At 32.8% G+C, this 14549-nt stretch overlaps 1 protein-coding gene across 1 annotated transcript; it reads left to right on the top strand.

The window, feature by feature from the left end:
- The first annotated feature begins 1552 nt into the window (after positions 1-1552).
- LOC127731791 (snRNA-activating protein complex subunit 5-like) lies at positions 1553-14063 on the top strand. The gene is made up of 4 exons (XM_052240631.1): positions 1553-1702; positions 10732-10959; positions 12101-12254; positions 13793-14063. Exons 1-4 carry the CDS (start codon positions 1607-1609, stop codon positions 13837-13839), a joined length of 525 nt encoding a protein of 174 aa, XP_052096591.1. The 5' UTR covers positions 1553-1606; the 3' UTR covers positions 13840-14063.
- Positions 14064-14549: the final 486 nt, after the last annotated feature.

Here is a 14549-nt window from a genome sequence, read left to right as displayed (position 1 = left end):
GGATATTTTTTTAAAGAAGTAGTAGTAGCAGTAGTACTGAGAAGTAAAAGTTTTTTGTCAAGTTAAATAAAAATAAGATAAAAACACCCGTTAGAAAGGAAACAAACACAAAGAAACTACACATGCCATACACAACGATGCCATTGCTTAAAACCAAAATATTTTTTTCTCAAATTTTTATTTTTGGTACTACCAATTAAAATACACCTGTGACGTACATCTTTTGGACACTGTAGAGGTTGTGTCTCTCATCTCTCTATCTTCATCATACTTGCCGATGATGTACATAATAAAACTAGAATCCTTTTGAATTAAAAGGTAAAAAAACAAGGTTACATCGGTATTTCTCGTTGCGATATGGAGTGCAACATTTCAGTGTATCCATGTTAATGTTGCGTTACTTCCTTGATGGGTTGAAGCAGTTTGGAATCATCTTCCAAATCATATGTATCCATGTTAATGTTGCGTTACTTCCTTGATGGATTGAAGCAGTTTAAAATCATCTTCCAAATCATATGTATCCATGTTAATGTTGCGTTACTTCCTTGATGGATTGAACATGTTGAAGCAGTTTGGAATCATCTTCCAAATCATATGTAGCAATATTCCAGCAGCATCTGCGTTGTTGTTTATTTGTCTCAACTTGTCATTACATAGAAGTTCCTTCGTAATATAAGTTGCATGTGGAAGAAATATTCTGTAATATTATTTCCACTGGAATAACACTGGAACAAACATTACAGTGTTTGTTCCTAACGGAATAATGAGTATAGAATATGTATTCCAACAGGAACAGATATTATATTGCCTTGCATTAATACAACATTTTTAAGTACTGTTTTTTAAGGCAGTGGCTATTTTGTCGGTACCGGCAAAATAAAAATAAAAAACCGTACTGTTTTTTAAGAAGGCATATTTTTAGAGATTTTTTTTATTAAATGTTCGTGTATTTTTCTATTCTTTAATATCATACTGAAAATCTGAATTAAGACCGGCAAAATAGCAAAACTCTATATAAATCGCTTTTTTTTTACCAGAGCCGGCAAAATAGCGCTAAGCCGGAGGCTATTTTCCCGGAGCCAGTAAAAAAGCACCTAAGAGGCTATTAAGGCAATACATCCCAAATTTTAATTATTTTAAGAAATGAAGCATTTAGTGCATTTAATATTAGAATTTTGCAACTTGTTTCGTAATCAAATATTATTTTTCCCTTGTTATCCATATAACCATTTTTTTATTTTTTTTTTAGTTTTAAAAGTTGGGACAAGTACAAGTTGTCTAAATTCCATTTCATTATTGTGTCGAGTTGTGCCTTTTTCAATCTGGCTATGGCTCCTTTTTGCAAGGATTTATGATACGTCCTTGTTTTTCGTTAGAGTGTTTTCATTCAGCGTGATTTGGTTCCTTTTTATTTGTTTATTAGCAGGTCGAGTTGCCAGTTCTAAATTCAGCGGGATCTAATTCTTAAAAATGTGGCGCGTTGTAAGAAAAAAGGGCGAGTTTGTCTGGAGCGATTTTTAAATGGGGCGAGTTGTATATTTTCCAAGTAGATTATGTCCCTTTACAACAGTTTCATATTAGGAAATTAACTAACCATAACATAAGAATGACAGAGTTAAGAGAACTGAAACGTTTAAAAGATGAAGAAAGAACACTTATATCGCTAGCTTCGCTATTGACCGACCAACTGAATCGCTTAAAAGTATGTTTACAGTTTTATAGATTACAATATAATAGAATAGGGTTTTATTGCTAAACAGGCTTTGGGAACGTTTCGACCACAGAACCAGTTCTGCCCCTGGTCGTTTCGGCCATAGTCGATTCGGCTACACTTTTTGCAAGGATTTGTATAGGGATATCTCACTATGCAAATCCTTGACTTATTCATATTGTTCTTAACATGTATGCATTAGATATTTTGATAGAAGTTTGTTTTGAAACTCATAGTGGGTTTGTCTGACATGAAGTATGAATTTGCTCTGAAACAAGAGGATACAGTACACACAGAGAATACGAGTCCGTTCGCCCTGATTACGTGTTCACTGGCCCGTTCGCCCTGAGTTCATTCCCCCATAGAGTCAGTTTGCCCTGTGTTCCTTCTACCTACTTTTATTGAAAAATGTTAATATTAAGGGTATTAAAGTTTGATAAACTTATTCAAATATGTATATGGTATAAATTCTTGAAATTCATGAAAACACATGGATCGAAATATATATTTAAAATTGATGGCGTGTGATGGAGCATTACTTGTTCATAATAATAATTCTCACTGATTGTTGTAATAATTGTCTTTGATGGATTAATAATAAAAACAACATTTTGTTTTGATAAACTAGTCCGCTTGGAATGAGTAAAAACAATGATGTATCGAAATGTAAAACACGAAAAGGATTAATTATAACATGTATAATAGATATATATGAGAAGATGTGGTAAGAGTGCCAATGAGACAAATCTCCATCCAAGTTACATTTTGTAAAAGTAAACCATTATAGGTCAAAGTACTGCCTTCAACACGGAGCCTTGGCTCACATCGAACAGCAAGCTATAAAGGGCCCCAAAAATGACTAGTGTAAAACCATTCAAACAAGAAACCCAACGGTCTAATCTATATAAAAAACGAGAAACGACTAATACTTTTGAACCACATTAACAAACGACAACCACTGAACAACAGGTTCTTGACTTAGGACAGGTGCAAACAAATGCAGCTAGACAAATAAATCAGAGCGAATGGACCCTGGGCGAACAGGTATTAGGGCGAACAGGTACTAGGGCGAACATGAATCAGGGCGATAGGTACTAGGACGAACATGAATCAGGGCGAAAGGACCTGTATTCCTCTAAATACTGTGTAAAAATTTGGTGTCTCACCAAAAAACTCCAGCAACACTCTCTAAATCTTGGGAGAAACTTGGTGTAATTTCTCCATTTAATCCCTTAATTGTTTGTTACCTTGGTGTCTTTTCTCCCAATATCTTATCTATCTTATCCTAACACCATGATTTTATTGCCATACCTTTGAAGTGTGCCAATAGTTGTTGACTGAGGGTCATAATGGTGGTACATTCATGACGAATAACGGTAGAAAATCTTGCCAAATGACGTTGACGGTAATTTTTGGTGCATGACGATAAAATGTACACTTTCTTTGAGACGATAAAAATTGACTGATTTTGATGAATCCCATTAAATGTTTTTCAAAAAATGACGGTAACAATAATTATTTGAGACCTCTGGCCTTTGATGGTCTTAATAGAAATACAAAGGATATGCGGTATCCATCCATGACAAAAAATCAGTACATGCACAGCAAAAAAGAATATAAAAAAAAAACACAAAAAGCAAAGGAACAAAGCTTTTATTGCTGTTCTTCATCTCTTTGTATGTTTTATTAATTTTAGTTCATTTATATGTTTTGGAGTTTAGTACAACATCCATTTTCACTGAACTAGTACACATTTTTGTTTAGGGGCTAGCTGATGCCCGCCTCAGGGTGCAGGATTTTTTTGCTGTGTTGAAGACCCATTATTGGCCTTTGGCTGTTTTCTGCTCTTTGGTTGGGTTGTTGTCTCTTTGACAAATTCCCCATTTCCATTCTCAATTTTAGTTTATTTTTACACCTTCTGCAGGAACAGAGCATGCCTACTGACATGACTGAATTGAATATAGTACAATAAGCCAGTTTCATATTACCGATGAGCTGAAACAAACCCACCTGCCACTTCTAGCTATAATTGTAATAAATGATTACTATAATTTGATATGAAAAAACTATCAATTGACTATAATCAGTCAGGGGTACTACTTAAACAAGTGATTTCAGAATCACTTCTTTGAGTGATTTTGGCTGTGAAATATTAAAATTTTTCGCACAGACTTTTTAAAATCACTGAAACAAGTAATTTGAGAAGTTAAAATGTAATCACTTCAATAAGTGTTTATAACATTTTTTTGATATTTTTCCCACAAGCTTGATTTTTTTATTGGTAAAAAGACAAGAATTGCATTGAAAAAACAACTATGTACATGCAGAAATTGTCTTTTGCTTGATAAGCCTGTCAGTTTTAACAGTTTATTTAAATATGCAAAAACTGGAATAATTTGTAGATCAGGACATAACCTTGAAATAAATCATTCTAACTATAAAGAAAACCAGTCAGGTTACCTAATATTGTTGACCTTTGTCTGATAGTAAGAGTAGTTAATGAATATTTGATTACAGAACAATTCCCAAGGGTACTTTTAAAAGCTTTAGCGCACTAACTTACTGGCCAAGCGCACTAGTGAAATTGATATCCAAAGATAAAGGGATAATTGACCTATATAGGAAAATTATAGAAAAGTTTGTGAAAATATGGAAAATCAATGAAATTTGCATTTGAAGATCAAAGGAAACACCAAAATCACTTAAATAGGTGATAACTGAATTTAAAAAATCACTGAAATAGGTGATAATGAAATCACTTGTTTAAGTAGTACCCCTGACTGATAATACTTGTAGGAATATACTATATGAGGCAAGATGCTACCTGATAAGCCCCCAAAGGCTATTGTTTCTTTACAATCAGAATTGTTGCATGTTTCTTAATACTTTTCTGTAATCAGACAAACAAATTTGTGTGAAATCATTAGCTCCTCTTTAGCTCACCAGGCGTCCGTCGTCGTCGTCTGTCGTCGGAAGTTTTGATCCATTGACAAACATGACCGCCATGGCTAAAAATAGAACATAGGGGTCAAATTCAGTTTTTCGCTTATATCTCAAAAACTAAAGCTTTTAGAGCAAATCTGACAAGGAGTAAAATTGTTCAATTGGTCAAGATCGATCAGCTCTGAAATTTTCAGACGAATCAAACAACCCATTATTGGGTTGCTGCCACCGAATTGGTAGTTTTAACAAAATTTTGCAGTTTTTTGTTATTATTTTGAATATTATTATAGATATATATAATCTGTAAGCAGCAATAATGTTCAGCAAAGTAAGATCTACAAAAAAGTTAATATGACCATAATTGTCAATTGACCCCTTAAGGAGTTATTGCCCTTTAAAGACAATTTTACACAATTTGTTCATCAAGTTTGCTAACATTTAAAAATCTTCTCCTCTGAAACTACTGGGCCAATTACCTTCAAACTTTAACTAAATGTTCCTTAGGGTATCTTGTTTATAAATTGTATCCGAAGTTTGTATCCATCGACAAACATGGCCGCCATGGCTAAAAATAGAACATAAGGGTCAAATGCAGTTTTTGGCTTATATCTCAAAAACTAAATCTTTTAGAGCAAATGTGACAGGGGTAAAATTGTTTAATTGGTCAAGATCTATCGGCCCTGAAATTTTCAGACGAATCGAACAACCCATTGTTGGGTTGCTGCCACCGAATTGGTAGTTTTAACAAAATTTTGCAGTTTTTTGTTATTATTTTGAATATTATTATAGATATATATAAACTGTAAGCAGCAATAATGTTCAGCAAAGTAAGATCTACAAAAAAGTTAATATGACCAAAATTGTCAATTGACCCCTTTAGGAGTTATTGCCCTTTAAAGACAATTTTACACAATTTGTTCATCAAGTTTGCTAACATTTAAAAATCTTCTCCTCTGAAATACAGGTGAGCGATTCAGGCTCTTGAGAGCCTCTTGTTTGTTTAATAGGATAGAAATTTGTGTGAAATCATTAGCTACTCTTTCATGTCTTTTGTTTAATAGGATAGAAATTTGTGTGAAATCATTAGCTCCTGTTTTGTTTAATAGGATAGAAATTTGTGTGAAATCATTAGCTCCCCTTTTGTTTAATCGGATAGAAATTTGTGTGAAATCATTAGCTCCCCTTTTGTTTAATCGGATAGAAATTTGCATGAAATCATTAGCTCCTCTTTTGTTTCATCGGATAGAAATTTGCTGAAGATGGTATGCTCCTTTATGTTGTTATCATGAAAATTGGTATATAGTTTTATCATGACAAGTTACAGATCAAGATCGACTTTTGTTCTGGTCTGATGATTTTGTGCAGAGTTATGGTCCTTGGACTTAGAAAATTCACTTAAATAATCAGTTTTCAACACTTTTTTTCGTCATGCTTGAAGATATTGACTTGATATTTGTAATGTAGTTTACACCATAACAACTTATAGATCAAGTTAGAATTTTGTTCCAATACAATGAATTTTTAACTGGTAGGGGACTATGTATTGCCATGCAATACTCACAGAATGCTTGTTTAGTCATGCTTTAATATATTGATTTCAAAATTGGTATATAGTTTTATCATGACAAGTTACAGATCAAGTTCGACTTTTGTTCTGGTCTGATGATTTTGTGCAGAGTTATGGTCCTTGGACTTAGAAAATTCACTTAAATAATCAGTTTTCAACACTTTTTTTCGTCATGCTTGAAGATATTGACTTGATATTTGTTATGTAGTTTGCACCATGACAACTTATAGATCAAGTTAGAATTTTGTTCCAATACAATGAATTTTTAACTGGTAGGGGACTATGTATTGCCATGCAATACTCACAGAATGCTTGTTTAGTCATAACTTTAGATTACAAAAATGATCAGCAAGACATGTACAAGATATGCAAATAAGTTGATTTGGCCAAAATTGTCGGCTGCTTATTGGTGCTATAATTGCCTTTAATGACTTAGAATTGATTTATTGCCCTTTGTTGATGATTTTTTTGTGTTTTTCCCTATTATTTTGAAAACTTTATTATATAGATAGAAAATTTTAAAAGCAAAAATGATCCACAAGACAAGATCTACAAATAAGTTAATATTGCTGATATTGTTGGCTCACTCTTCATAGGAGTTAGTGCCCTTAAATCACAATTTTCACCAATTTTTTATGTTTTTATACGTCTAGCTGTTTAAGGGATGTATTATTGTATACTGTTGTCCATTCATCCATCATCAAGATGTCGGACAATAACTCAAAATCGCTTCAACCAATTTGCATGAAACTTCTGTGAATTGTTTATATCTATTGACATGAGCTCCCTTATGATTTTTATAAATTTTGGATTTTACGTTTCTGAGTTATGGGGTTCTATTGCCTATTATTATACAACCGCTAAATTGCAGTAGTATAATGTTATGATGTTGTCAGAGTAGTCTGATGATCTTCCAAAGACATTTGGTATCCAGACAATAACTTGAGGAAAATTGTATGGATCTCTATGAAATTGTACCACAAGGTCCCATACCACAAAAGGAAGGTTGGGAAATATTTTGAGGGTTAGTGTCCTAACTGTTTAGGAATTAGACTAGGGGACCAAAATCAAGCATTTTTCTTGTTTCAGGACAATAACTTGTGTACGAGTGTATGGATCACTATGAAATTGTACCACAAGGTTCCATACCTCAAGAGGATGGTTGGGATTGATTTGGGGTTATGGCCCAAATCGATTAGGCATTATTGGCCAAAAAACTAGGATTTTCTGGTTTCCAGACAATAACTTGAGTGTAAGTCTTTTGATCTCTATGAAATTGTACCAAAAGGTTCAATACCAAAAAAGGAAGGTTAGAATTGATTTGGGGGGTAATGGCCCTAGAGCTAACTGTTTGGGAAAAGGAACCAAAACAATACTTGCTAATACTTTATATAAATTGCTTATTTTTTGACCAATTTCAATGGGGTTTAATTCTAAGTCTTAAAATTTTCGGGGTTCTTTAATATGTTGAACATGTTGAATCTAAATGTGTATTTAGATTTTGGATTTTGAGCCCAGTTTTTAAATTGGTTCACATTGAGGGTCAAAGGGTCTAAAATTGACCTTTTTTGATTCCATCTATGAATTATCTATGCTGAATCTAACCGTGTATTTAGATTTTTTATTTTGGGGCCCATTTTGAAATTGATCTACATTAAGGTCCAAAGGGTCCATAATAATACTTTGTTTGATTTCAACAAAAATTGATTTTTTGGGGTCCTTTGATAATATGCTGACTAACCCTATATTAAGATTTTTATTTTGAACCTAGTTTTCTAATAGATTTACATTAACATGATTAAGGTCCAAAGGGTCCAAAATTAAACTTAGTTTAATTTTAACAAAAAATAGAATGTTTGGGGTTCTTTGAAATGCTATATCTAAACATGTGTATTTAGACTTTTGATTTTGGGCCCAAATTTCAAATGGGGGTACAAAATAAAACTTTATTAAAATAAGGAGATGGGGTATGATTGTCAATGAGACAACTATCCACCTAAGTTCAAATGAAGTGGATGTAAGCAATTATAGGCAATAGTAAGGCCTTCAACAATGAGAAAAACCCATACCTTAACTTAGGTTGGTTATAAAAGGCCCCAACATGAAAATATGAACGACAACCACTGAACTACAGGCTCCTGACTTGGGGCAGGCACATAAAGAATGCGGAGGGGTTAAAGATGTTTGTTGTTTGATTTAAACAAAAAAATTAATATATGGGGTTCTTTGAAATGCTGCATCTAACCATTTTGAAGGTTGAACCCTGTTACAAAATTGGTCCACATTAAGGTCCAAGGGTCCAAAATTAACCTTTGTTTGATGTCATCAAAAATTGAATTCTTGGGGTAAATCTTTGATATGCTGAATTTATCATGTATTTAGATTTTGGATATATATTGGACCATATGAGGAAAATGTCCAATTATTGATTTTTAAGTTCTAAGACCTATGTTATGTCAAATATTTAATGACAATCCAAATTCAAGGCTGTATTGCACAATTAATAGAAATTGTAAGTATAGATTCATCATCAAATTCAAATTTAAGAGAAGAATTTATGTATGAATATAGTTTGAAAACTGTTCATTATTAGATATTTTGAAAAGTAATCAAAGCTAAGCAGACGTGATTCTTCCGACCCTCCTATTAATAATTCAAATCTTGGTTTTTTTATCAAAATTTCAACCCCAAAAGATTTGTCAGCCCCCATTTTTCATTACCATTGATGTCACAATCTGAAATCGATTTTGTGTCACTGATGAAATAATTTTTACCTGCAAATCAAAGAACTTGTATAATTATATGGCTTCCCCTGACAACCGTACTATTAATTAACATCTTTTACCTCAGACTTACTGCTGTTATGTAATAAATTAATTGTGTATTTGAAAACATTTCATAGAAATTTTGAGTTACTTCCCTTGTTTTACCATGTATTTCAAGTTACCCTACTTAAATTTAATATATACATGTAAATTGATAAAAATATAAATGAAATACAAAATGAACAAAAAATCATATATTTAAGGATGGTAATTTATTGATTTTAAATTTCTTTGAATATTATTTGTAAGATCTATACTTCTTTTCAATGCTTAAATTGAAAAGACATTTATTAAAATGGTTGCAATGAAATTCTGTGATTTTGCAGTGAATTTTCAGTGAAATAAAGACCGATAATTACACATGTGAAATAAACTCAGTTATTTGAAAATTTAACTCATGCGCTAAGCACATTTGTGAATTATGTTGTTCGGTCAATTGTTGAATATTTTTTAATATTTGAATTCTTCGACTAGTTATTCTTTGATTATTAACAGTCAAGGGTATAACTCTATAGGGTTATTAGAGAAAAATAACATACATTTGTTATTGTGGATTAAAAAATCAAAGAACTGTGATAACATATGTATGGTACATGTTTCAAAGGGCCAATATACATCATTTGTTTTGTTAAAATTTACACAAGTTCTCATTGTCTCATTGATTTACCATGGTTGATTAAAAATGTATTGATTTAATTCGAAAATTAGTTATCAAGGCTATATGTATTTAGTTTCTGCGCAAAGTTTCAAGAATTCCCAAGTGCCCACTAAAAATTAAAATATTTATGATTTATTTAACAAATAACAAACTTGTTACTACAGATTTAGAAAATTTAAGAAATAAAGAGTAGACAACTCATGAAAGTATCTGTAATAACACATGCAAGATATTTTCTCTAATAACCCTATAGAGTTACATGCTATTAGCTAGAATGGGTAAAAATTAACTTTGATAATTGAGCGTCAACAATGTACAAAAATGATGTAATAAGTTGTGATTACGTCAGTTTATTGGGAACCATTTATAGTGGTAAGTCAATGCTACTTGGTATGCAGTTGTATTAGCATTGCCACATCTCATTTCCATGGAGATAATTATCAGAATTTAAGCATAAGCATGATAAGGTAACCCCTTATACACGTCTAGAACACAGGCGCTTGGGTATATGATACAGAAATTTTTTGTTGTTGATTAAAATATTCAATTTTCTATATTTATACTACATATCTATCACTACTGCGCATGTCTCACCTAGTTTCGAGTGATTTTACCAACTCTGAGACAACCCCCATTTTACTATCCACACTAAGAAACAAAAAGGCAATTATGAAATTTAAAGCAATGATTATAAAATTATGTCACAGTCCTGACAATATATATTTAATCTTATAAATTGGTGTGTTTTATTTTACATCTATTTTAAACTTTTTTCTTCTCTTAAACCATGTAAACCGTATATAAGCATAAGAACAAAAAAAGAAAAGTGTCCCATTAAATTGCATATATACATTGTAGTTCATTGTTAGATATGTCATACTCCTGATATTTTTGTGTGCCTTTATTTAGGTCAAACTAATTTATAAATTATATCATCCATCATAATACATTATATATATATCTCTGTCCGTGTATTTTTTATTTTAGGTAGAAGAGTTGGCATACATCATTATCTTTTTTATTTCAGGTAGAAGAGTTGGCTTTACTAAGCAAAAGAAGACTTCAGACAACTTCAGCTAATTCACAACTTACCATCAGCTCTAGGCATGATCAGAACATGTCAAGAACAGAACAGGAAATGTATTTGGCAGAGGAAATGGTTGACTCTTCAGAGTTAAAATCTACAAATGAAGTTCATCAACCAAGTGAACAGCAGTTACAGGATCTTCCACAGATAGTATCCATTCAGTCAGGGGTAGGTCCTCCTCATTACACCCTGGTACATGGTCCCACAAAATTTCAATGACAACATAACAAACTTACGCTAGCCAAGTCACTTAAAATTGATTAAAATCCATTTTAGTAATAATGATTGATGGTTGTTTAACATTAAGCATGTTTGTCAAATGGCAAGGTAAATGCATTTTCAAGACGAGAAGAGGTTTATGTGATATGAATATGAACCCTGCTTTGTACAATAACGACAAGCTAGGCTGGGTTTTTAACGTGCTGGTTCACAAAGTAACAGTCTGCTGGAAGACAAGTCACCCCCCCCCCCCCCCCCTCCTCCCCCCAGACACAGTCTTTGTTCTTGACTCCTAAATGCGTTGTGCTTAGTGAAAAGGATAAGCAAATATCATTTTTCAAGTCTTTGGTTCGACCCGGCAAGAGATCACAACCCATGACCTCCTGCACTTGACTCAGGTTAGAAACATATGAATTATACCCAAAATTGGCATGACTGACGTGCTGGTAGTAACTAAAGTTATTATTTAATTAACAATATAAACAATTTAAGATAAGGAGTTGAAGGATGATTGCCAATGAGTAAACTATCCACCACAAGCAGATTTAGTCATGATTGCTAAGGAGTTGAAGGATGATTGCCAATGAGTAAACTATCCACCACAAGCAGATTTAGTCATGATTGCTAAGGAGTTGAAGGATGATTGCCAGTGAGTAAACTATCCACCACAAGCAGATTTTAGTCATGAACATGATGAAGAACAAGAAAAGAATAAAAGGTTTAGTTTATGGTTTTACTCTGACAGTCAAGTAGAGTGAGAACACAATCATTGCATGATAGTAGCCTAGGAAAATAGCAATAAACATATTATATATGGCCTTTCAAATTGAAGTTTTTCAGCTACATGTACATCACATCTCATAGCTTTGGGCCTTGGATGGGAGATTAATCAATGATGAAGGGGATTAATCAGTGAAAAAGCAGAGGAATAAGTGTTCAAGGGGATAAATTCGTGACAACGTAGATTAATCGGTGATTAAAGGGAAAGAATTAAAATTAGGATAGTGGAAAACCTTAAGTCTAAATGTTATCAATCACCTTAGTCTAGTTTAGATTAAGACCAAGTTATCTTCTCTTGTATATTTTTTAGGACCAAGTAATTCCAATTAATGAAGGTCACATGATTTTACCAGAAGACCATGTTATGGAAGTTACTAATCATGTGACCAGTACCAATAGTCATGTGATAGATGCACCAGATCATGTGGTCCAATTAGATTTAGCTGTTACAAGTCATCAGCAAGGTATTTTATAGTTTATGATAGGGCTTAAATTAGGCAGGTTTGTTTCCCTATCAGCAAGTCAATTCCTACAGCACAAGACTTTATGCTCATCAATAAAAATAGTCTCGTGTGAGGTGTTTGAAAAATGATAAAATAAATACCTTTCAAATGTACATTGAAAGAAGGAGAAGTTTCTCATGTTTCTTCAGTCAATTCTATCACCTATTATATTCAAACAAGTTAATGGTTAAAACTGCTAAAAATTTGTGGAAGGAATCCTCTTTATATAATTAAAAAGTTGGGTTTTAGCTTAAAATGAGTTTTTGTAAAAAAAAAAAACATAAGTGCATTTTATTATCCCAAGTACAAAACAAGTGCTAACAGATGATAACTGGATTTCATTCATACAACATGGAGCTCAATGTCATTGATTATTATTATTATTATTATTATTATTATTATTATTAAAGACAACATACTATTGATCATAGGCAATACTAGTTTTATAGAAAGTTAAAAAGCATATGGACTGCCTAATGACGGAGTCAAAAAGCGAGACAAAGGTATGCTGTTTCCGGCAGCGGCGGCATCGTCAACAATGTATTAGTTTGTGATAAGGTCAGTTTATGGGCAACCACTAGTGGTAAATCAATGATATTTGGTATGCAGTTGTATAAGCATTGGCATATCTCATTTCCATGGAGATTATTTGGCTCTGCCCCCTCAGTCATGGCCTATTGACACTAAAACTTTTGCTTAGTTTACATGTATTAGTTTGTGATTAGGTCAGTTTATGGGCAACCACTAGTGGTAAGTCAATGATATTTGGTATGCAGTTGTATAAGCATTGGCATATCTCATTTCCATGGAGATTATTTGGCTCTGCCCCCTCAGTCATGGCCTATTGACACTAAAACTTTTGCTTAGTTTACATGTATTAGTTTGTGATTAGGTCAGTTCAAGGGGAACCACTAGTGGTAAGCCAATGATATTTGGTATGCAGTTGTATAAGCATTGGCATATCTCATTTCCATTGAGAATATTCGGTCCCGAGCCCGCAGTCATGGTCTATTGACTTTGAAACTTTTGCTTAGTTTACATGTATTAGTTTGTGATTAGGTCAGTTCAAGAGGAACCATTAGTGGTAGGCCAATGTTATTTGGTATGCAATTGTATAAGCATTAGTACATCTCATTTCCATGGAGAATATTTGGTCCCGCCCCTCAGTCATGTTCTATTGACTTTGAAGCTTTTGCTTAGTTTACATGTATTAGTTTGTGATTAGATAATTTTAAGATGAACTGCTAATGTTAAGTCAATGATATTTCGTATGCAAATTTATTGGCATTTGCAAGTCTTGTTCCCCATTCAAATGCATTGATCGTAAAAAAAAAAGGGGGGGGTTCCATCCCTCCCCCCCCCCCCCCCCTAGATCGGCCACTGGACATATCTCTGTGTTAACAGTTTATTACTAGTTGTTACTATGTATTAATAGTAATTCATACTTTGTTTTCTTTATTAGTATTTGTTGCTTTAATGTGATGATCTAAATTTTATAGGCTCTGGTGGAGAGATGCAGGAGGAAGAGGAAGATGAGGATGACTGAAAGGGGAAATAACTGTATGATTGACAGGGGAAATTACTGTGATATGGACTGTTGCCATGGTAACAAGAAAGAGATTCAAATCTTTGATACTGACATTGTCACTAGCATTGTCCAATGGAACTGGATTTTTGACAGCTGAATATCAGTTGTTAAAAGTGTTCACAAAGATATGTGCAAAGGGAAACAATTCAGATAAATAATTAAGAATAAATAATTATCAAATATTATTATTTATCTTTTTTTGTAATAAACAAAATCATTCAGTTTTCACCAAGGCCTGACGTCCATTTCCAACAATCATTTAGAAAAGTATTAATTGAATGATCTTTAGATGTCTTTTTCATAAGGTTGCTGTTTTATTAACTTATACCCCAAATGTCATATGTTTTTTTTTTTAAATAAAAAAAAGGTTTCTTTTGCCTCAGGTATAATATAGGCATACTTTTTTTGTAATAATTTTTGGAAATTCCTTTCAGGCATTGTTTTAATGATGTAACCCCCATATATTGATACATGAATGGCTTTTAAATTTGTGTTTAAAGAAGCACTTTGAAGACAATAAATTTGGTATAAATAAAATGTTGGAAAAAAGCTTAAATTAAACTAAGAGATTCAAAGATAGGCAAGAACCCATACTGAAAACTCTACATCACACTGTAAACAAATATGACACAAGAACCCATACTTTAAGCTCTACATCACACTGTTAA

The sequence above is a fragment of the Mytilus californianus genome, unplaced genomic scaffold (genome assembly GCF_021869535.1).
Source record: "Mytilus californianus isolate M0D057914Y unplaced genomic scaffold, xbMytCali1.0.p SCAF_20, whole genome shotgun sequence".
Classification (NCBI taxonomy): Eukaryota; Metazoa; Mollusca; class Bivalvia; order Mytilida; family Mytilidae; genus Mytilus; species Mytilus californianus.
Note: the sequence above shows the minus strand (reverse complement) of the source record. Positions and strands in the feature narration are given on the sequence as shown.

Bases quoted from the DNA above. Each gene is read 5' to 3' on its own strand.
- LOC127731791 (XM_052240631.1), top strand. From the start codon at position 1,607: ATGACAGAGTTAAGAGAACTGAAACGTTTAAAAGATGAAGAAAGAACA. The intron at 10,960-12,100 runs GTAGGTCCTCCT...TATATTTTTTAG, and splicing joins TAGTATCCATTCAGTCAGGG to GACCAAGTAATTCCAATTAA. The intron at 12,255-13,792 runs GTATTTTATAGT...TAAATTTTATAG, and splicing joins TGTTACAAGTCATCAGCAAG to GCTCTGGTGGAGAGATGCAG.